The sequence below is a fragment of the Eschrichtius robustus genome, chromosome 1, assembly GCF_028021215.1.
Source record: "Eschrichtius robustus isolate mEscRob2 chromosome 1, mEscRob2.pri, whole genome shotgun sequence".
In the NCBI taxonomy this organism is placed as follows: Eukaryota; Metazoa; Chordata; class Mammalia; order Artiodactyla; family Eschrichtiidae; genus Eschrichtius; species Eschrichtius robustus.
The window spans coordinates 185,911,771-185,935,801 of NC_090824.1; the positions used below are offsets into that span (position 1 = coordinate 185,911,771).

The 24,031-nt window shown below is 35.9% G+C and overlaps 1 protein-coding gene across 3 annotated transcripts in view; it reads left to right on the forward strand.

Moving 5' to 3' along the window:
* The window catches only part of PLXDC2 (plexin domain containing 2), a 407,490-nt gene that overhangs the window by 365,505 nt on the left and 17,954 nt on the right, over positions 1–24,031 (forward strand). For all 3 annotated transcript variants that reach the window (XM_068561117.1, XM_068561123.1, XM_068561106.1), the window contains one exon: positions 5,292–5,452. In XM_068561117.1, coding sequence (XP_068417218.1) covers positions 5,292–5,452 — 161 coding nt within the window. The remainder of the gene's footprint in view (positions 1–5,291; positions 5,453–24,031) is intronic.

Sequence of the window (24,031 nt, forward strand, 5' to 3'; positions counted from 1 at the left end):
TCCATCTCCATAGCTCTTTTCATCTTGTAAAACTGAAACTGTATACCCATTAAACCAAAACTCCTCATCCTCTCCTCCCTGCCCCCAGTCCCTGGCATCCACCATTCTACTTTCTGTCTCTATAATTTTGACTACTCTAAGTGGAAACATACGGTATTTGTCTTTTTGTGACTGGCTTATTTCACTTTGCACAAAGTTCATCCGTGTTGTAACATATGTAAGAATTTCCTTTCTTTTTAAGGCTAAATAACACTCAATTGTATGTTTATGTGACACTTTGCTTATCCATTCATCTGTTGATGGACACTGTGTTGCTTCCATGTTTTAGCTATTGTGAATAACGCTGCTAAGATAGATGTACAAATGTCTCTGCAAGATTCTGCTTTCAGTTCTTTTGAGTATATACCACAAAGTGGAGTTGTTGGATCATATGGTAATTCTGTTTTTGATTTTTTGAGGTGCACCCTACTGTTTTCCATAGTGACCACATTATTTTCCTTTCCCACCAAGAGCGCACAAGGGTTCCAATTTCTCCACAACCTCACCAACATTAGCTATTTTCTATTTTGTTGATAGTAGCCATCCTAATAACTGTGAGGAGGTATCTCATTGTGGTTTTGATTTACATGTCCCTAATGGTCGCTGATGTTGAATATCTTTTCATGTGTTTAATGGCTATTTGTGTATCTTCTTTGGATAAGTGTCTATTCAGGTCCTTTGCCCGTTTTTGAATCAGCTTGTTTGCTTTTTGTTGTTGAATTTTAGGAGTTCTCTATATATTCTGGATATTCTGTGGGCTACCTTTTTAGTCTGGTGATATTTTTCTGATGCACAAAATATTCTGATTTTCATGAAGTCTAAAATGTCTATTTTTTCTTCTGTTGCCCGTGCCTTTGAGGTCATAGCCAAGAACTCACTGCCAAATCCAATGTTCTGAAGCTTTTGCCCTATATCTTCGTTAAGAGTTTTATAGTTTTATGCCTTGCATTTATGTCTTTGATTCGTTTTGAGTTAAATTTTGTTTATGGTGTTAGGTAAGAGTCCAACTTCATTCTTTTGCATGCGGACATCCAGTTTTCCCAGCACTGTTTGTTGAAAAGACTGTCCTTTCCTTATTGAATGGTCTTGACATCATTGTCAAAAATCATTTTACCATTTATGCTACAGTTTATTTCTGGGCTGTCTATTCTATTCCATTGGTCTATATGTCTGTCTTTATGCCATGACATACTCTTCTGATTACTGTAACTTTGTAGTAAGTATTAAAATCAGGAAATGTGAGTTCTTCAGCTTTGTTCTTCTCTTTCAAGATTGTCTTGGCTATTCAGGGTCCCTTGAGATTCCATATGAATTTTGAGAAGGGTTTTTCTGTTTCTGCAAAAACATCATTGGGATTTTTATAGAGATTATATTGAATCTGTAGATAACTTTGGGTAGTATTGACATCTGAACAATATTAAGTCTTCTAATCCATGAACATGAGATGTGTTTTCATTTATTTATGTCTTCTTTAATTTCTTTCAGCAATGTTTTATGAACAAGTCTTTCGCCTCCTTAGTTAATTCCTAAGTATTTTATTCTTTTTGATGCTATTATAAATGGAATTGTTTTTGTAATTTCTTTTTTTATTGTTCAGTGTTACAATATAGAAATGCAACTGCTTTTTGTGCATTGACTTTGTATCGTGCTACATACATTGTTGATGAATTCATTTATCAGCTCCAACAGTTTGTCTTTGGAATATTTAGTGTTATGTGTATATATATATATATATATATATATATATATATATATACACACACACACACACACACACACACACACACATATATACACCCATATATATATATATATATATATATATATAAAATCATTTCATCTGCAAACAGAGATCAATTTACTTCTTTCTAATTTGGATGCCTTTTACTTATTTTTCTTGCCTAATTGCTCTGGCTAGAATTTCCAATACTGTGTTGAATAGAAGTAGCAACTGTGGGCATCCTTGTCTTGTTCCTGATTTTAGAGGAAAAGCTTTTAGCTTTCACAGTTGAATATGATAGCTGTAAGTTTTTCATGTACGGTTTTTATTTTGTCAAGGTGTTCTCCTTCTTTTCCTAGATGTTGAGTGTTTTCATCACAAAAGGCTGTTGAATCTTGTCAAATTCTTTTTCTGTATCAATTGAGATGATTACATGTTTTTTCACCCTGCAGGACTCCCTTAAGCATTTCTTGCAGAACAAGCCTGGTGGTAACCAACTCCCTCAGCTTTTCTCTGAGAATATCTTAATTTCTCCTTCACTTTTGAAGGAAAGTTTTGCCAGATTTTGGATTCCTGGTTGACAGGTACTTTTCAGCACTTTGAATATATCAGCCCACTGCCTTCTGTCTTCCAAAGGTTCTGTTGAGAAATCTGCTCATATTCTTATTGAGGATCCCTTGTATGTGATGAGTTGCTTCTCTCTTGCTGCTTTCAAGATTCTCTCTTTGCCTTTGTCTTTCAAAAGTTTGATTATAATTTATCTCCACGTTGGTCTCCTTCATTTCATCTTACCTGAAGTTCCTTGAGCTTCTTGGATGTTTATGTCAAATTTGGGAGGTTTGGATCCCATCAAACTGGGAAGTTCTCAGCCATTATTTCATCAAATATTCTCTGTCCCTTTCTCTATCTTCTTCTTGGAATTCCAAGATGCAAATACAGATCCACTTGATGGTGTCACACAGGTCTTTTAGGCCCTGTTCACTTTTCTTCAATCTCTCTTCTTTCTGTTCCTCAGACTTGAGCATTTCCACTGTCCTATTTTTAAGTTAATTGATTCTCTTTTCTGCCTGCTCAAGTCTGCCTTTGAATGCTCTACTGAATTTTTCATTTCAGTCATTATATTTTTCAGCTTCAGAATTTCTCTTTGGTTTCTTTTTAGGTTTTCTATCTCTTTATGGATATTTCCATTTTGTTCATATATTGTTTTCTTGACTTTCTCTACCTCTTTCTTTAGTTCTTCGAGCATCTTTAAGACAGTTGCTTTAAAGTGTTTGTCTTATAGATCGACCATCAGGTGTTTTACAGGGACAGTTTTTGTTGATTACTTTTTTTTCCTTTGAAAGAGCCATACTTTCCTGTTTCTTTGTATGCCTTGTGAAATTTTTTTCAAAACTGGACGTTTGAATCTCATTAAGTCGTGACTCTGGAAATCACATTCTCCCCCTTCCCCAGAGTTTGCTGCTTTTTGTTATCATATTTATTTAATTTATTTACTAGTTTATTGGTTTTGTAGGCTGTCTCTGTGCTGAGGTGTAATCTTGAGGTCTTTTCGAGTCTTTTCTGAGCTTTTCCCTGGCCACGCACAGCCATGTTCTAATTTTCCCCACATGTGAATTTGATTTTGAATGTCCTAGTCTTTCATATCTGGCTCCCAAAAGTGGGAAAAGAGAAAAATGAAGGGAGGTGGGATGAAAAGGGTACTGGTTCTTTAAATCACTTGGATGTTACTTTAGATCCAGGGAGAAAGGCTTACAACAATGGCAGAAGGTGCAAAACCAATGGCTGCATCTTTGTCTGCCCCTCAGTGATGAGAAGCACCAATCAATCAGTGATCAGAACACAGACTCCCAGTGTTTGCAGGACAGGGTACATTTTGCCTACCACGGTTCCTGCAGGCTGCTTCAGAAACAGGTGTGTAGCTGACTGCCACATGGCTGATGGGCAGAGGATGCATAGCTACTTCTGGACTAAGTGCTGAAACTGACTGAAATTAACCACAGCTTGCAGTCTGAGCCTTCTCCCTAGAAGTTGCAAGCCTTCCACAGAGTCCAGAGTTCCAAAATAGTTGTCAGACAGATTCTGCCAGTGCAATTGTTTTCTATGTGGGAAGACAGATTCCTGATAGTTCCTACTCTGCCATGTTCCCAGAATCCTCTCTGTAAATGAACTTTTACATAATGAATTACTCTTTAAATTTTACATTCTTTAACTAATGAATTTCTGTTATGTAAGGGAAACCTTTAGGAATCTGAGCTTTATTAGATTTGGAGAAGGTTTACTGAATACCAACTATGGGTCTCAGGCAAAGAATAAACAAACAATAGCAACAAAACTTTAAAGGATGTATAAGGAGAATTGGGAGGTCATATTTCTTTGCTTTATTTGAAATTCTGTTATTTTGTATTTACCACACATTCTGATAGTCAGTCACGTTCGTTTTTTTCTATTAATGAAAATTATAATAAAAGAAAGAAATCAGTGCTTATTAAATGAGGTTTAATAGACCAAAAAATGTTTAAAACATAGATGCAAAGGTTGGAAATAACAAAGATGTAAATTGGTAATGAAAGGATTAGGAATCACTGTTCTAGAACTTCTATGAGTCTTAAAGAATTTTCTAATGATTCAAAAATACCAGTCATATTATGTACTAAGATACAGTTACCTGCTGCACATAATTTAAGAAGGTCTCCTCTAAATGCCTGAGTAGACATCAAATATTGCAGAATTTTAGAACAAGAGAAGACTTTAGAGATTAGTTTTATTTGGCTGATTGACTTTGCCTTGGCTAGTTATTACTTTAGAAATTTAATGTCTCCTTTTTCCTAACTCTCTGAAAATGGATATTACAGTGGAGAGCATCTCAATAAAAGTTAGAGAAAATGATACTGACATGTGGCATAGTGGAATATTTTCATGTGCTGTGTGTTCCCTTTAGATAGTGATAAACTATTTGAAGGTCATTTAGCATCCATCTGTTACACTTTTATAGAGCATTTCAGTTTAAAACAGATTTTGAAAATTATCCTTTGAACTCATGCACAGACTTTCTGAAAATGCCTGTGTAGCCCACCAAAATATGTCTGATACTCTTCAATTTAAATTTCCCAAAAGAAAATGAGAGAGATTTCAAAAAGTAATCCATTTTTCCATAGGTAAGAGTGCCAGTGGTTTAATGAGAAAAATCAAAGTTAAATTTATTGTATAGTTAGAGTTTTAGATTTTCCACAGAACTTTTAGAATAAAGGCTATTCATTTTGCCTTATTTAACAGAATAAAGGTGAACTATAAATTAAAACACAATTATAAATGTGTTTTTAATCATTAAGAGTATGGATTTTTCATTTGCCCAAATAAAGAGCATCTAACTTCTAAAATTGGTGTTATGGAAAAGAAAAGGATAGTTGTACAGAAAGTTAAAAAAAAAAAAAATTCACTGGTACTTTATTAAGAATATAAATATTCCCTCCAATGAAAGCGCAGACCTGCGAGTGCACACGTGAATGTCCTGACAGCTGTGCTTTTCTTCCAGCCTCTACAGATGACAGTGCAGCCGAGAAGAAAGGGGGAACCCTTCCTGCCGGCCTCATCGTTGGAATTCTCATCCTGGTCCTCATTATAGCCGCAGCCATTCTTGTGACAGTCTATATGTATCACCATCCGACGTCAGCAGCCAGCATCTTCTTTATTGAGGTAAGTGTCAAGTAGAGTACGTGAAAACCATGCTAGCTGATGAACTCCAGCCATCTGCTGACACCACCTGCATTTAATATTTAGCACATGATTTCTCCACTTTGCAGTTGCGAGCTGGCTGATTTCACACATGCACGCATGCGTGCGCACGTACATATTGATAGATGGCTTTCATGTGATGAGCTCGGTTACCTTACCTCAGGAGCTTTTAAAGAAATAAGCCATCTCGCCTTTTACAGATCGGAAGGAAAATAGAAACCATATTTTTTGTCTTATTATACCAAGTATGTTAACCAGCTGCTGTTCGATCCTAGAAGGAAATGAAGCATATGCTGGAGGCTAAAGGATTTAGCTTAAATCAACTGATCGATATAACAGTAATTGAGTATTGGCCAGATTCGTAATACAATATGGTAAGCCTGCTCTTAAAATGCTCACAGACTATTTAGGAAAAGTACATATTTCCCTACAAAATAGCAGCTATAACGATAAGATTATGGTATGCGCCATCACCATTTTGTGTGATGTGTGTATATTTATACATGTACATATAAACACACATGCATACACACACACTCATTCAAACACAAAGAGAGCACTGTGCCGAATCAGTGTTGTGTTTTCATGTACAGAAAGTAGAGTTAGTGCCAGTGCCCAAGAACTGTCAGGTAGGAGGACCAGCGGCTGTGTACAAAGGGCCAGAGCCAAGCCCTGATGTCCAGAAGGCCTGAGACTGGGAAGCCTGGGGGCCACAGGATAAGGTCAGTGTGACCAAGTCACCTTCTATCCTGCAGACAACTGGGCTTCCTGGGCCTCGTGTGTGCATAGCTTTCACCCCAACATCTTAATGGAGCCACTGCTCTTCAACACAACATCACTACTAGAGCAGTGAAGGAAATCTTCTCCCTCGGAGCTTCAAACTTGTAAACTTTAGGTCTTTTCCAGTTCACTGGGTGATGTGCAGGAGGCAGCTTTGTTCACGTGTTGAGTAAGAAATTATAACGACCTTTAAACTACAAAGTTACCGTTAACCTCTGTAACAGGGGGAAGTGAATGCAAATCAATTAAGTAATTGCTCAGAAGTCCTCTATGGCTCTCAACTGTCTGTGGAGTAAAGTGCAGTCTCCTTAGTTCTCCTTCAAGGCCTTGGCTATTTGTATCTTGTCTATCATCTCAATTTTTATCCCACAGCTTCTTAACCTGGAGTTCAGTACCATCAAATTCACTCTATTCTCTTCTCCATACACACCCCAAATTCTCCATGTCACCAAGACATTGCTCATTCTGTTCTTTCCACCAAAAAAGTCCTCCCCTTCCACCTCAATTCTTGAATTCTGGATCCAAGTAGCCTTCAATACCATGTAGCCTGTAAGCTTCCCCGGACCATCTCTCTGCCAGGACAGCTGGACATAATCTCTCTTTCCTCTGAAATTCTATCCATAGTAATACATCTATATCTTTCTCTGGCATTTACCTTTCTGTTTTGCATTAGAGTTAAATATGTATGTGATTTATTCCACCCTACAGACTTATAAATTCCTCGAGATTTGGATTAAATAACTTAAGTCTTTCAAATAAGAGGAATTCCATCAGTATTTTCTGGAAAGAAAAAGATAATAAATATCCTAGGACATATCAAACTTCCACTAAATTTTCACACATGAAGTCTTCCAAAAATGTCATTCTCATTTAAAGTTATAATAATTGAGAAATTATCAGGCATTGCATTTAGTTGGAAAGCTCTTATTAAGTTTTGTTAATGTGCTTAATTTTCATGCATGAAAGCAGAAAACTTTCCCGAGGTCATGAATGCATTGCTCCAAGATCTGACAAATGACAAGCTGTAAAGCTTCAGTGACTAACCAGACTTCAGGCTGCTGCTGTAACCCTCACAGGTTTAAGCCTGTTTATACACTATGAAGTTTATTTTCTGACATTGTGAAAAAGAAGATACTGTGAAATATCTGATGGTGATGGTATTAGTGCAAATTGCACAGTGCAAAGGACCTAGTTCACACCGATTCACAGCAATCCTTGTATGACTACAAAGTAAGACTGTAGAATAGTGAAAGTATTGCCAGGAGCGGGAGGGCATTAATCTTAGAGATAATTTAATTCTACACCCTCATAACACAAAGGAAGAAACAGGTTCAGAGTGGTGGAATGGCTTCTCCAAGGTCGAAGAGCCACACTTCTGGGAAGAACTCTCGTCTTTCAACACTCAAGTGAAGCAGAATCATTCTGCAGATTCCCAGATTCTCTGTCAACTGCCAATAATTCTGCCTAAATCACTAACTCTTTGACACCCTGCTGTCCTCAAGCAGCTCACAGTGGCTGGTTGGCAGATGATTTTTGAAGATAATAAGCATAACTTTACTATTATTAAAGCTGATCCATGTTTTCAAAATCGAAACGCAGATCCATGATGACTGCACAGTGACTGACATGCCAGACCTATGAATTCAAGGGTTTGAATTACTAATTAAATTAGAGTTATTGGTGCATAAAGAGATTGAGTTTACCAATATCATCTAAGTTGCTTTTCATGTTCTATATTATACTGCTATCTACTTTTTAAATGAATTTGATGTGCTTTTTCCCATTAGGAAAGCAGTACCTGTTCATTATTTTTAAAATTGTGGAAATGTAAAAGCAAAAAGTAAAGTCATTTATAGTCCCAATAAGCAGAAATAATCACAATAACTATTTTAATTTATTTTCTTCTGGAATTCTTATATGCATAACTTGATGTTTGCCCATTTAGTATAATTGTGATTTCACTGAAATGCAAATTGATATTATTTATTTTTCTTTTTTTTTTTTTTTAGGTCCTATTTGTTTATTTTTGTTTTTATTTCCATTACTCTAGGAGGTGGATCAAAAAAGATCTTGCTGTGATTTATATCAAAGAGTGTTCTTCCTATGTTTTCCTCTAGGAGTTTTATAGTGTGCAGTCTTACATTTAGGTCTCTAATACATTTTGAGTTCATTTTTGTGTATTGTGTTAGGGAGTGTTCTAATTTCATTCTTTTACATGTAGCTGTCCAGTTTTCCCAGCACCAGTTATTAAAGAGACTGTCTTTTCTCCGTTGTATATCCTTGCCTCCTTTGACATAGATTAGTTGACCATAGGTGTGTGGGTTTATCGCTGGGCTTTCTATCCTGTTCCGTTGATCTATATTTCTGGTTTTGTGCCAGTACCATATTGTCGTGATTACTGTAGCTTTGTAGTATAGTCTGAAGTCTGGGAGTCTGATTCCTCCAGTTCGATTTTTTTCCCTCAAGACTGCTTTGGCTATTCAGGGTCTTTTGTGTCCCCATACAAATTTTAAGATTTTTTTGTTCCAGTTCCGTAAAAAATGCCATTGGTAATATGATAGGGATTGCACTGAATCTGTAGATTGCTTTGGGTAGTATAGTCATTTTCACAATATTGATACTTCCAATCCAAGAACATGGTATATATATCTTTCCATCTGTTGGTATCATCTTTAATTTCTTTCATCAGTGTCTTATAGTTTTCTGCATACAGGTCTTTTGTCTCCCTAGGTAGGTTTATTCCTAGGTATTTTATTCTTTTTGTTGCAGTGGTAAATGGGAGTGTTTCCTTAATTTCTCTTTCAGATTTTTCATCATTAGTGTATAACGAATGCAAGAGATTTCTGTGCATTAATTTTGTATCCTGCAACTTTACCAAATTCGTTGATTAGCTCTAGTACCTTTCTGGTGGCATCTTTAGGATTCTCTATGTATAGTATCGTGTCATCTGCAAACAGTGACAGTTTTACTTCTTCTTTTCCAATTTGTATTCCTTTTATTTCTTTTTCTGCTCTGATTGCTGTGGCTAGGACTTCCAAACTATGTTGGATAATAGTGGTGAGAGTGGACATCCTTGTCTTGTTCCTGATCTTAGAGGAAATGCTTTCAGTTTTTCACCATTGAGAATGATGTTTGCTGTGGGTTTGTCATATACGGCCTTTATTATGTTGAGGTAGGTTCCCTCTATGCCCACTCTCTGGAGAGTTTTTATCATGAATGGGTGTTGAATTTTGTCAAAAGCTTTTTCTGCATCTATTGAGATGATCATATGGTTTTTATTCTTCAATTTGTTAATATGGTGTATCACGTTGATTGATTTGCATATATTGAAGAATCCTTGCATCCCTGGGATAAATCCCACTTGATCGTGGTGTATGATCCTTTTAATGTGTTGTTGGATTCTGTTTGCTAGTATTTTGTTGAGGATTTTTGCATCTATATTCATCAGTGATATTGGTCTGTAATTTTCTTTTTTTTGTAGTATCTTTGTCTGGTTTTGGTATCAGGGTGATGGTGGCCTCATAGAATGAGTTTGGGAGTGTTCCTTCCTCTGTAATTTTTTGGAAGAGTTTGAGAAGGATGGGTGTTAGCTCTTCTCTAAATGTTTGATAGAATTCACCTGTGAAGCCATCTGGTCCTGGACTTTTGTTTGTTGGAAGATTTTTAATCACAGTTTCAATTTCATTACTTGTGATTGGTCTGTTCATATTTTCTATTTCTTCCTGGTTCAGTCTTGGAAGGTTATACCTTTCTAACAATTTGTCCATTTCTTCCAGGTTGTCCATTTTATTGGCATAGAGATGCTTGTAGTAGTCTCTTAGGATGATTTGTATTTCTGCAGTGTCTGTTGTAACTTCTCCTTTTTCATTTCTAATTTTATTGATTTGAGTCCTCTCCCTCTTTTTCTTGATGAGTCTGGCTAATGGTTTATCAATTTTGTTTATCTTCTCAAAGAACCAGCTTTTAGTTTTATTGATTTTTGCTATTGTTTTCTTTGTTTCTATTTCATTTATTTCTACTCTGATCTTTATGATTTCTTTCCTTCTGCTAACTTTGGGTTTTGTTTGTTCTTCTTTCTCTAGTTCTTTTAGATGTAAGGTTAGATTGTTTATTTGAGATTTTTCTTGTTTCTTGAGGTAGGATTGTACTGCCATAAACTTCCCTCTTAGACCTGCTTTTGCTGCATCCCATAGGTTGTGGATCGTCATGTCTTCATTGTAATTTGTCTCTAGTTATTTTTTTATTTCCTCTTTGATTTCTTCAGTGATTTCTTGGTTATTTAGTAATGTATTGTTTAACCTCCATGTGTTTGTGTTTTTTACGTTTTTTTTCCTGTAATTGATTTCTAATCTCATAGCGTTGTGGTCAGAAAAGATGCTTGATATGATTTCAGTTTTCTTAAATCTACCAAGGCTTGATTTGTGACCCAAGATGTGATCTATCCTGGAGAATGTTCCGTGTGCACTTGAGAAGAAAGTGTAATCTGCTGTTTCTGGGTGGAATGTCCTATAAATATCAATTAAATCTATTTGGTCTATTGTGTCATTTAAAGCTTGCGTTTCCTTATTAATTTTCTGTTTGGATGATCTGTCCATTGGTGTAAGTGAGGTGTTAAAGTACCCCATTATTATTGTGTTACTATTGGTTTATAGCTGTTAGTAGTTGCCATGTGTATAGAGGTGCTCCTATGTTGGGTGCATATATATTTATAATTATTATATCTTCTTCTTGGATTGATCCCCTGATCATTATGTAGTGTCCTTCCTTGTCTCTTGTAACAGTCTTTATTTTAAAGTCTATTTTTCTGATATGAGTATTGCTACTCCAGCTTTCTTTTGATTTCCATTTGCATGGAATATCTTTTTCCATCCCCTCACTTTCAGTCTGTATGTGTCCCTAGGTCTGAAGTGGGTCTCTTGTAGACAGCATGTAGATGGGTCTTGTTTCTGTATCTATTCAGAGAGCCTGTGTCTTTTGGTTGGCGCATTTAATCCATTCACGTTTAAGGTCATTATCGATATGTATGTTCCTATTACCATTTTCTTAATTGTTATGGGTTCGTTTTTGTAGGTCCTTTTCTTCTCTTGTGTTTCCCACTTAGAGAAGTTCCTTTAGCATTTGTTGTAAAGCTGGTTTGGTGGTGCTGAATTCTCTTCGCTTTTGCTTGTCTGTAAAGCTTTTGATTTCTCCGTTGAATCTGAATGAGATCCTTGCCAGGTAGAATAATCTTGGTTGTAGGTTCTTCCCTTTCATCACTTTAAATATATCATGCCACTCGCTTCTGGCTTGCAGAGTTTCTGCTGAGAAATCAGCTGTTAACCTTATGGGAGTTCCCTTGTATGTTATTTGTCGTTTTTCCCTTGTTGCTTTCAATAATTTTTCTTTGTCTTTAATTTTTGTCGATTTGATTACTACGTGTCTCGGCGTGTTTTGCCTTGGTTTTATCCTGCCTGGGACCCTCTGTGCTTCTTGGACTTGGGTGGCTATTTCCTTTCCCATGTTAGGGAAGTTTTCGACTATAATCTCTTCAGATATTTTCTCTGGTCCTTTCTCTCTCTCTTCTCCTTCTGGGACCCCTATAATATGAATGCTGTTGCATTTAATGTTGTCCCAGGGGTCTCTTAGGCTGTCTTCATTTCTTTTCTTTCTTTTTTCTTTATTCTGTTCTGTGGCAGTGAATTCCACCATTCTGTCTTCCAGGTCACTTATCCATTCTTCTGCCTCAGTTATTCTGCTATTGATTCCTTCTAGTGTATTTTTCATTTCAGTTATTGTATTGTTCATCTCTGTTTGTTTGTTCTTTAATTCTTCTAAGTATTTGTTCTTTAATTCTTCTAGGTCTTTGTTAAACATTTCTTGCATCTTCTCAATTTTTGCCTCCATTCTTTTTCCTAGGTCCTGGATCATCTTCACTATCATTATTCTGAATTCTTTTTCTGGACAGTTGCCTATCTCCACTTCATTTAGTTGTTTTTCTGGGATTTTATCTTGTTCCTTCATCTGGTACATAGCCCTCTGCCTTTTCATCTTGTCTATCTTTCTGTGAATGTGGTTTTTGTTCCACAGGCTGCAGGGTTGTAGTTCTTCTTGCTTCTGCTCTCTGCCCTCTGGTGGGTGAGGCTATCTAAGAGTTTTGTGCAAGTTTCCTGATCATCTTTATTTTTCAAATAACATTTTTCTCTTTTATTATATACTCTTTGTAAACATCATTCCGATGGCTCTATGCTATTCCATTCAACATTCATTCAGTAGTTTTACATTGATTGTCGCTTATGCTGTCAAGTGGTATTCAGAAAGCACTGAGGGCCTAATGTTGCTAACATTGCCTTGAAGTAAAAAAGAACCTTATTTCACCCAATGTGACTATGTGTTAGTTTTCTATTGCTTCTGTAACAAATTACTACAAACCTGATAACCTAAACTAACACACACTTACTATCTTACAGTTCTAGAGGTCAGAAATCCAAACTTAGTGTCATTGGGCTAAAGTCAAGGTGTTGGCAGAACTGGTTCCTTCTGGAGGCTTCATGAAGAATAATTTCCATGCCATTTTCAATTGTTAGAGGCTGCATGTGTTTCTTGGCTCCTGGCCCCTTCTTCTCATCATTCCAACCTCTGCTTCTATCATCACATCTTCTTCTACTAAGTCTGACCCCTGCCTCCTTCTTGTAAGGCCCATTGTGATCCAGGATCTCCCCATATCGTGGTCCTTAATTTAATCACATCTACAAAGTCTTTCGCCTATATGGTGGTTGATAGGTTTTTGCAGTTAGGACATGGACATCTTTGGGAGGCCATTATTCTGCCTGCCACAGGCTGAATCAAATGTGAGATGCATCACACACTCCCCATTAAACTGTGACATGCCCTTGACCTTAAGACACATCCCAATTTCCATGATACTAAAATGTGACCCAGTGTGTATCTTGTGTATTTCACCACAAAATCCAGACTGCATTAAACACTTGTAGGAATTAGTTTCTGTGCTGTGCTAGACACAGTGCATACTGTGATGAATTTTAGTGACTTGGCCCTCAAGTGGATAGACCACAGTTCATGCAGCCAGTCTTGTATTGTGGAGCATTGGAGTTCTTACCATTTTTTGCTATTATAATTGGCCCCATTATGAACATAGTAATGGTAACAGCGAGCATTTATTAAATTCACTGGGAGAAGTGATTTACACTTATTACCTCATTTAATCTTCACAAAGACCCTATGAGGTACTAAAATTATCTCCATGTCGTAGATGAGGAAGTTGAGGCACAGAATTTAAGCAGCTTGCTCAGTATCATGCATTTAGTCAGTGGTGGAGTAAGGATATCCAGCCCAGGCTCTCCAGAGATCATACACTTAACCTCTAGGCCATGCTGCCTCTCTGTGTGTAAAAGGGGCTTGCTTCATGCACTGTATGTTGCAGTGTAGGAGGATGTGTAGCTAAGGGCATACATTATGTCTTTAGAACAGATTCCCCAAAGTAGAATCAAATGAAAGAAATAAACAGTTTAAAAGCACTTAACAAATATTGCCAAAATCATTGCCCAAAGATGTACACCAATTTATGTAGCTGTCATTGCTATTGTCTTTTTTTAGTGAAGATAATAGTGACAGTACCTATTATCTGTTTTGTTCTTGCAGGAAATATACACCAGTTATTATATGTTTTGTGGACACAAACACTCTTCCTCATACATTACCTGGGCTTTAGCTTTTAAACTTTTTGTTTATAGAAAGAGAATAGTATAAAATGGGGATTAAATTCTAGAAATTCATTGTTATATGGAATGCCAAGATGAATGTGACTCAAGGCAATAAAATGATTAAAATCAAGAGAAAAGTAGATGAAAATCAGGAGGCCTTGATGATAAAGCATACCGTCACTCCATATATTGTATAATTAAACAATAATTGAGTTGACTGTTTACACCTCATGTCTTCATACAGAGGATCAGGGCCAAGAGTTCCATTCTCCTGAGACAGTCAGTCTTTACTCATCTGGTAGAATGATCTATTTTTCATAAACTTCTCTTCTGTGTTCCTCCATCATCCTCTTCAGGTCTTAAACTGAGCATTTTCTTTTGACTTTTTACTAGATGGATTTCATTTTGTGTTTACCTGTCTGGCTTCTCTCAGTAATTTTCAAAAAGACACTTGGTTTTGACCAAAACCCATCACATTATACGTGAATGAATAACATGCTTAAAAATCTTTTTTAAAATCAGGTTCACTATCTTGAAATAAAATAGCAGAGAACAAATATTCAAATAAGCATGTTTTTCTTAATTTTTAATAGATTTTGATGAAACTACTATCTCTTTGGAAGAATTAAATATGCCTTTGGTTCTACATCAAATTTAATGTTTGCTGAACATTCCTAAGCATAGATTCTGTGATTTATAATAAATTTTTATTGCATGAATATGGGCTACAGACATAAATGTTTGCACTGTTGAATACTATCACATATCACTATTTAAGATTTTTAAATCAGATACAGAAAATGTAATCTAATCGAAGGCCACGAAAGTCATAGTATAAAGTGGTAACCATATGAAAAAAGCAATCCCATGAAAGGATTCTATGTGGACCATAAACAAAATAATTTCAACTAACAATCTTAATAAAAGAATTCATGATGAACACTGCACTTAATTTTCTTTAGTATTCTAAACAATGGCTGATATTTAGACATTTATGTGCAGATGTGACTGTTCTATATTAATAAAAATGAAGAGAAACGGTAAGACTGTGATGATAAAGATGATCAGTACCTTGGCAAAATAGATTCTATGAGTAAAATATTAGATTTTTGATAATAGAAAAGCAAAAACTAAGAATACCCTATCCTGCTGCTGATGCTGTAAGGCACTGTTGAAAACATCCTCAGAGAGAAAGAAATCAGTACAAAGGACTCATTTAAAGATGGTAGAGAATTATAGGAACAAGGCCCTTCATGTTTCAGGAGAGCACTAAGACAATGCAATGGTAATGGAGTTTGTCTCTGAGTAGATTATAATTTTTACTCTGAGGATTGGAGAAAAGACAGGGACAGAACTGTGCTGTCAGTGTGGCAGCCACTAGCCCTGTGTTGCTGTTGAGCACTTGGAATGTGGCTAGTCTGGAATAAGGTGCATGTAAAATACACACCAGTTTTTGAAGTTTGAGTTCAAAAGTAGAATGTATGATAACATTAATAATTTTATATTAATTACATGTTGAAATGAAAATATCTTGGGTATAATGGCTTAAATAAAATATACTATTAAAATTAATTTCACTTACTTTTACTTTTTAATGTGGCTACTAGACACTTCTAAAATTATGTTGATGGCTCACACTCTATTTCTACTGGACAATGCTGGTTTATAGAGAAAACCTTGCAGAGAAGAGGGGGTTAGACAGAAGATCTGATTCTCTCCATATTTTTGAAAAGTAGAAAACCAGGTGATTTTCAGCACAAGGGAGAAGTTAGATGCTTGAGGAGAGAGATGGCTGACAGAGCTATCTGATATGTTGACCATTCATTCATTCATCTATTTGAATTTGTTGAGCCCCTATTATGAGCCAGGTACCCAAGACACAGAGATAAACAAAATGGACAAGAAACCATCCTTGCTGTCATGCAGCTTCCATACTAGTGAGGAGAGAGAGAAGATAAATATATTTTAAGCTAGGTATGGATTTCAAGTTGAATGTTTAGTTATAGAAGAGGCAGTCCTCATAAAATGCTTAGAGAAAATGTTAACCTTTTTTGAGCACTAAGATATTATTAGTCAGATAATGAAGGATATAAGAGTTTATGATGATCTTTGTTCCTGAACTTCAAATTTGGTAATAATCAGTTCTGGGTAGATATTTATAATACACACACATACATACATGGATACATACATACACATACACATGCATAAGTAAATAAGACTGCTCTCCAAAACAGTTAATTTTCCTGAAGGACAAGACAGTCTCACCATTCTTAAATTGTGCATACTGATGTGAACTTGAAGTCACACGATGGTTTTCACAGTAAAACCTGGACATAAATGTCTAAATACCAGTCAGTGTTCATATCATGCCTTAAAATTCGTATTATTTCCAGGGGACCAAACTATCTGCCTTTAGTGGAAGTTCCCAGTATTTTTTATCCTCAAACTCATAGGATGTCGAAACAAAAAGAAACATCAGCATGCATGCAACCCAGGGATTTTGTAACTTTTTCAAAATAAAGTGTATGAATTCCCTCCAGTATCTGCCTTACCTACATCTCCTTGCGGGTTTATGTTTTGTCTTAAAAACTTGTGGGAATTTTGCATTACACTCTATAATATAGACACATTTGTTTAATGTAAATTTTTAAAAAAATGATTCTGCCCCCCATCCTTCCACCAAAGATAACATTTCAAAAGATGAGTCTTCTTTCTTCTGCAACTTTGAGCATCCCTGGCACCCAACCAGCAGAGCCCTCTGTTCCTGGAACCTAAGTGGGAAGTGTCCTTTCTCCACCTTTGTTGGAGGCAAGTCCAATGTAGAGACAGAAACCCAGGATGGTGAAACTGTTCTCCTGGGGCATGTCAAAGCTGATTTCAGAGCCAGTACTTGACTTCAGGACTCTTCCTGGCCAGTAGGCTGCGCTGCCACAGCGGAGGCATAACCACAGACTTCTGAGCAGTTTGTCACTCAAGGGATTCCTCACCCCAAGAAATATTTGGGAATAACAAGGACCCATGGAGAATATGATTAAGGAAGACGGGCAGCTGTGGCCCTCAACTTTTCCTGGCAGTCAGTAGTGGTGCCAGGAAAGAAGCCAGAGGAAAGGAGCCAGGCAAGGACTCAGAGGCTGGTGCTGGGGAGGAGAAGTGTTTGCTCAAAGTCTGGCGTCTGGCTTTGCAGCTGCCTAATGAGCAGCACTTGGGAGGCAGGAAGACATGGCCCGTTGGCGGCCTGCGCCATAGACAGAGAATTCGTTTCAGAGACCAAAGGATCCTTTTAGCTTGAAGTCACAGGTTTTTTTCATAAGTGAGTTTGCCCTTAAGGCATTCCTTAGTCTTATTTCAGTCTTAAAGAAAACTCAAGGAAAAAATGATTCATTGAAACAAAATATTTATTTCTATTTCTTAGAGGAGGCAAAAGCTGGCATTCACTTTTGGTGAACTGCTATGAAGAAGGAAAGATTAGGCAAAACCTAGCTGAAATGGTTTGACACCCTCGTTAAAGAAGCTGTTTTATTAGATGGCAGATTTCCAGAAATCTAGCAATATATAGGGGAAAAAAGGTGAAAATGGTTTGCATATTTTTTAAGACACTCTTTGTGTATCTGTTCTAAGATGCTAGAATCTTATTCATGTGCATCACTGAATGTTTTTGAGACATCAGTTCAAGTTTATGGTGATTCCCTTATTTACACAGTTACCAAAATAAGATTTCTTTTATAGGTATCGTCTTTTTTTTCTTTTTAATTTATTTATTTTATTTATTTATTTTTGGCTGTGTTGGGTCTTCGTTTCTGTGCGAGGGCTTTCTCTAGTTGCGGCAAGCGGGGGCCACTCTTCATGGCGGTGCGCGGGCCTCTCACTATCGCGGCCTCTCTTGTTGCGGAGCACAGGCTCCAGACGCGCAGGCTCAGTAATTGTGGCTCACGGGCCTGGTTGCCCCGCGGCATGTGGGATCCTCCCAGACCAGGGCTCGAACCCGTGTCCCCTGCATTGGCAGGTGGATTCTCAACCACTGCACCACCAGGGAAGCCCCTATAGGTATTGTCTTTAATTTACTCTTCTGGATACCACGTTTTAAGTTAAATTCCTAAAACTAAAATATTTTCTTCCCTTCATCAGGGAGAATTATTAAAAATAGTGAATAAACTATTTAATATTTCACTGAGCTCTCTGCTCTAATTGCTTCTTAATTACCATTCCTTAACTTACTATTTTTCATAGTGCATAAAGCCATGAAATAAATTTCATATATATTCATATTATATTTATATCATGCATATTTATATATGTGTATTTTATGTATATTTATATGTGTATAATATGTATATTTTATACATGTATATAAAACCTCCACAGGGAAGCCCGTAAAAGATGGAAGAATCAAATGAATAAATAAAACCCACAGAACTACAGTCCACTTGGGCGTCTGTAAACCTGAATTGTGTCATTTTAAGTATATGATGTAAGTTTTAGGTATTCCAGTCTTTTCTTTCTGTAGCCTCTTTAAAAGAAGATTGCTCTACTTATAGTACCAACTGTTGAGTAATTTCTTCCTTGTGACTTTGGTAACTTTTTTGTTAAAATAAATACTCAAGTCTGTCTATTTGTGGAGACAGATAATAGAAACTTTCATTTTAGCAATAATTATTGCATTGCAATAATAATAAATTTATTCAATTATAGATTATTTTTCCACCAATTCCACATAGTATAATTTTTTTTTCTGACAGAAATACAAAACAACTAAACTAAATAATTTGATTATCATGACATGCTTTGGTTTATAAATAAATAATAGAATTATTTGTGATTGTAAGAAAATTGAAATTTTAAAATTTGAGTTTAGAAGATTCAGAATTCAGAATCTAGAGAACAGAAATATAAAGAAATGTATTTTAAATGATAGAAATAATCATGGTCTTTGTAATTCCATTAGAAATGATTAGGCAAAGGTACTTTTAATTTGCAAGTGGATTAAGATTATTTTGCTCTATTTTCTTGAGGTGATGCTTTCATGAAAACTTTCTTAATATAAACAAAATAATTTTCAATTCAAAATTAAAACAACTTTTCTGACATCATATAGTAAGGGAATATAGAGTCAGAATTATTAGTTCTGTTTCTACTTTCAGCTAATTACAATATTTATATTTTAATGAGAAAGCCATTCATCTGTTCTAAAAAACTTTTTTGTGAACACTGACTCTGGGACCAGTGTTATCCTTGGCAAAAACTTTGAAAGGAGAAATGATATTTGTTCCGTTAAAAGGAGAAAACTTTTTTCTATAAAAAGAAAATAGATTTATGATGATTATTCTAAATCTCAGTGCAATGTAAAGTTCTAGGATTGTAGTAAGGGATAATCTTCTTTTAATTGTGTATCAGTGACTTTTTGTTTTCTATCTGAATTTATGTCACATATCTTAGTTTTTCAAGTTTTCCTTGCTGTTGACCTTGAAATATCTGTGATTCAGTAGCTGGTAATTGGGCTTGCATCTTGAATATGTACAAGTTTAATGTGGAGAAAATTTGATGTAGTGTGAGGATAAAGAACATTGAATTTTAGTGAAAAGCAATCTCAAAATTTGTAATTTATAATATATGGCTGTCAATATTAAAATGTATCATATGTTTCATGAAGAGTAGGAAGGCATCTCACCAAAAGTGATAAGTGTACCCCTACAGTGGAGGAACATACCCAACCTTAAATGTGTTTAGAGGAGAATGATTATTACAGACTTCTGACTCATGCCTGGAATATGAATGAAAGGAGAAGTTCTAGCTGAGAAAAGTCTAGAAGGAGGAGCATGGTAACTCCCACCACTGTTGATAGGCTATCCCATGAACGAGGTGTCTGACTTCTTCTGGATGGATCTCAGGGATGGTCATGAGGATCTCTGGGGAGAAGCTATGAAGATACGAATATGAGCTAAATACAGACTTTCTAATAATCAGAGGTACCCAGAGATGGTACTCAGAGGCTCTGGGGTGATGAGCTTTTCATCACCAGAGGTCCTTAAGCATTCAGGAAGGCCCCTTATTCAGGACTTCATAGAGTGTATTTAAGCATTATATATGTGTGTGCACTAGAATGAATTTAAGGTTTGTTCTATCCCTGTAAGTCTTGAATATTCTGGTGCCCCCTCCACCCACAAAGTCGTATATGTTTCAGAAAAATACAAAAATGGCAAAGTAAACTAGAAAGCATGATTGTGTGTTTGCTCACACAATCTTCCAGTTTTTGAAGACATCTTATTTTTTCATAACCCAAAGTGAAAAAGTAAAACTCATGCCCACACAACAAGACTACAAGGAAGACTATAGTTCTCCTATCCAGAGAATATAGTTAGTTATGAGGTAATACTCTGAGGTGGAGGGGACCCACCAACTCTTCACCTTTTAAGGAAGTTGGTAGATTTCATGTTTATGTTGCTGCAGGACAAGCAAGGCTCCAGTTTGTCTTTAGTTAAAGGTCTGCATAAAAACAAAGGAATTTATCAGGAAAGTAACAACCGGGTACAAAGTGCCTTAAATAAATCTTTCCCACTAAGGGTTACTCGAAATAGAATAAAGTAACATAGAGCCAGAGATACAAAGTGCTATTTTGCTTTCTCCCATGGTTCTCTCAGCAAATGAACTTAAGTTTTACTAAGAGGTGAGGTTGACGAGTAAATATGTATGATTTCTTTAAATAGGTAGGAGAAGCAAAGCATACTTGGCACTTTGCACTTAGAAATAAACTCGTTTGTGGTTTTCTTTCTATCTCCATCTTTTTCTCCCTTTCTCTTAAGATTTAGACTATTCTGAGAGCTTTTGGTATAACATGTAAGCTCCAGCCACTTAAAATCATTTCTGCTACTCTGTTTCCTTCCCTCACACTGCAAAGAAGCCTTAGGGAATTTTTTAATATTCTCATTCAAAAATTTTTTCTGAAATTTTAGTTGGCATTTTTCCCATTCCTATTTTATTTCAATCTGTGATCATTAATATCTTCATATTATAATCACTGCTAGTGGGCAAAGTACTTTTTTCTTCTCACCCTTCTCTTAACTATAGAAGACACAGATTTCATCACGTTGAAACTCCCACGTGCAGTAAATGATGCAGCTGAGTCACATTACAGGCAGGTGCAAATCTGTTTCCCTGACATAGAACAGAATGTAGAAACCCAATCTTGATCAGGAGGAGATACGAGGAGAGTTGCAACTACTTAGTTATCTTTCCTCCATGAATCTCCACTTAAGCAAATATATCGTTATCTCTTATTGACCTCCAAGTAGTAAAGAGACAGATAAGTATATCTGCCTTGCCTTCCTGCCTTTATGAGCCTAATATATATGAATATATATACATATTCAGTCATTCATTTACCTCAGCACATAGTAGAACAATAATTGCCTGTTTATTTGTCAATGAAAAGTAGGTATAAGACTGAAGTATTCTCAGTGATGTTTTCATTCAAATCAATATTGTGAAAGACTTTATAGTAATAAATGATGTGATTTAACAGTAAATGCAAAAACAAAGTCCTTTAAATATCAAAAGATAGTACTAATGGAAGTTTCTAGGAAGTTGCTAGTGGTGGTAGCAGCATAAATGTTTTGCTTCCAGAATATCCAGATAAAAACAGACAGAACAACTGGATATCAAAGTCAAAAACTTGTGGGCAGCATTTACAACAAAACCAGCTGACAACTTATGTCCAAAATATAAATATGAACCCTCAAATACAGCAGATAATAACAAGCCACCGATATCCACAGGACCTGAATGTTGTCCATATCTGTGTGTGAGAAAGCAAAGGGTAGCAACAAGGTGTCCAACAGGCATGAAAACAGGAGAACCACAGAATAGCCAATAGGCATGGACTAGAAAATACAGCAGGCTAATGTGAGAACAGCAGCAAGAAATGGGAAGGGCAAGGGCCAACCCCAGTTGCAGGTGAGTGCATGGGACCTATGTATAAATTTCTGAAGGAGCTAGAGTGGTTTGGTTTGAAGAATTCTCAAAATTGACCTGTCCCGGCCATCTTCCATGACAGTGCCCACGCTAGGACAAAACCCTGGGAGTGGATTCAGAACTGAGTAGGATAGAGACAGCAGAGGTTTTAAAAGCAGGAGTCGGGGGGAGGTTCTTTTAAAGTTATGCAGGGAAACAGAGTCAGGAAATATCAGAGAGCAAGCTATCATATGTTTTTTTTGTTTGTTTTTTTGTTTGTTTTTTTAACATCTTTATTGGAGTATAATTGCTTTACAATGCTGTGTTAGTTTCTGCTTTATAACAAAGTGAATCAGTTATACATATACATATGTTCCCATATCTCTTCCCTCTTGCATCTCCCTCCCTCCCACCCTCCCTATCCCATCCCTCTAGGTGGTCACAAAGCACAGATATACACTACCAAACGTAAAATAGATAGCTAGTGGGAAGCAACCGCATAGCACAGGGAGATCAGCTCTGTGCTTTGTGACCATCATATGTTTTTAATACAATTGAAGAACAACAGAAGAGGGAACTCTGAAACTATTGATGTTACTTCAGCCAGTCCTCTTTCTGAAAGTCCAGAGAAACCAAATGTGAATAAAAAGAAGCAGAAGAAAAATATGGAGGTGAAATCCCTGCAAAGATACTACAATTTAAAGAGAATAAAGAGCAGAATTATGGGGTTGGCCAAAAAGTTCATCCAGGTTTTTCCATAAGATGTTCGGAAAAACCCCAGTGAACTTTTTGGCCAACCCAATATATCCCTACAGTTAGTGAAAGCATATCAGAAAGACATGCCTTTAAAAATCTACTGAAAACTCTAAAGTACTATTTCAAAACTAGCTAAAAAGCATTAAGAAAATGATGTATAACATTAAAGAACAACTCAAATTGGCATTATATAAACTAAAAAATGTGGTGAACATCCTTAAGAATTAGAAATAAAATAAAAAATCAGAAATAAAAGAAAAAACCATTTTGGAAATGAGAAAAAACTAGAATAAGAGAAGAGCAAATAAACACAATTCTTTGTGACCTAGAAGAAATAAAAGGTTAAAAGAAAGAAAAGTTTAAAATTGAAAAGAACTAAAGAAGGAGATAAAAATGATTTGAGAGATAATGACAAATACTGAAGATTTACAAAGACCCAACATGTGGATAATAGGAATCCCTAAAGAAGAAAACCAAAGCAATAAATAAGTAAACACAAAATGTAAAAATTATATAAACTATGATTTTTTTACAAAGTTCCTGCAACTTAAAAAAAAAATCTAAATATTGAAAGAAGACAGTGTGTACCTGAGATTATTGACCAAAACCAAAACCAATTGGTTAACATTAAAATTTATTCTACTAAAATCACAGGATGATTTTTTTAAAGAAAGAAAGAAAATCCTTTGTGCACTTAGACAAATGGAACACCTGACTTTTAAGGGAATATGAATTAGATAATCATCAACTTTTTGACAGCAATTTTTTAAGCCATAGGAAAATGGGGTCACAATATTAAAGGAAAGGAAATGTAAGCCAAGGTTTTATATCCAGCAAAATTAATTTTCAAGTATAAAGGGCACAGTAAACTATTATTAACATACAAGAGTCTGGCAATGTTGTTTTCATGAGCTTTTCCTGAGAAATCTATTACAGAAGAGACTCAAATAAACAAAATGACAAAAGAGATATCAAACAAGAACTTGTGAACTCAGTTGGCACCACTCAGAAACTTCTGTACACTTTCCCCTATGACTGTCCTTTGTACATTTGAAGGTGGCTATTGCTGGAATATGCATCTCATGTTTCAGGTTCCTTCACCTGACAACAAACATTTTGGAATTGTTTAGAAAATGTTCACAATATTTTTTCTACATGTTCCTCCATTTATATTTTTAAATGCAATTGCCAATTTTACAACTAATATTATATGTCAAGTATACTTTAATTTAAAAAGCAAATGCAGCTGCTAATTTATACATGCATGTTTTAATTTATATAATAATTATACATTATGTATATTCATGATAATGTGCATAATTTATATATGCACATTCTAATCTCTCATTCACTGAGT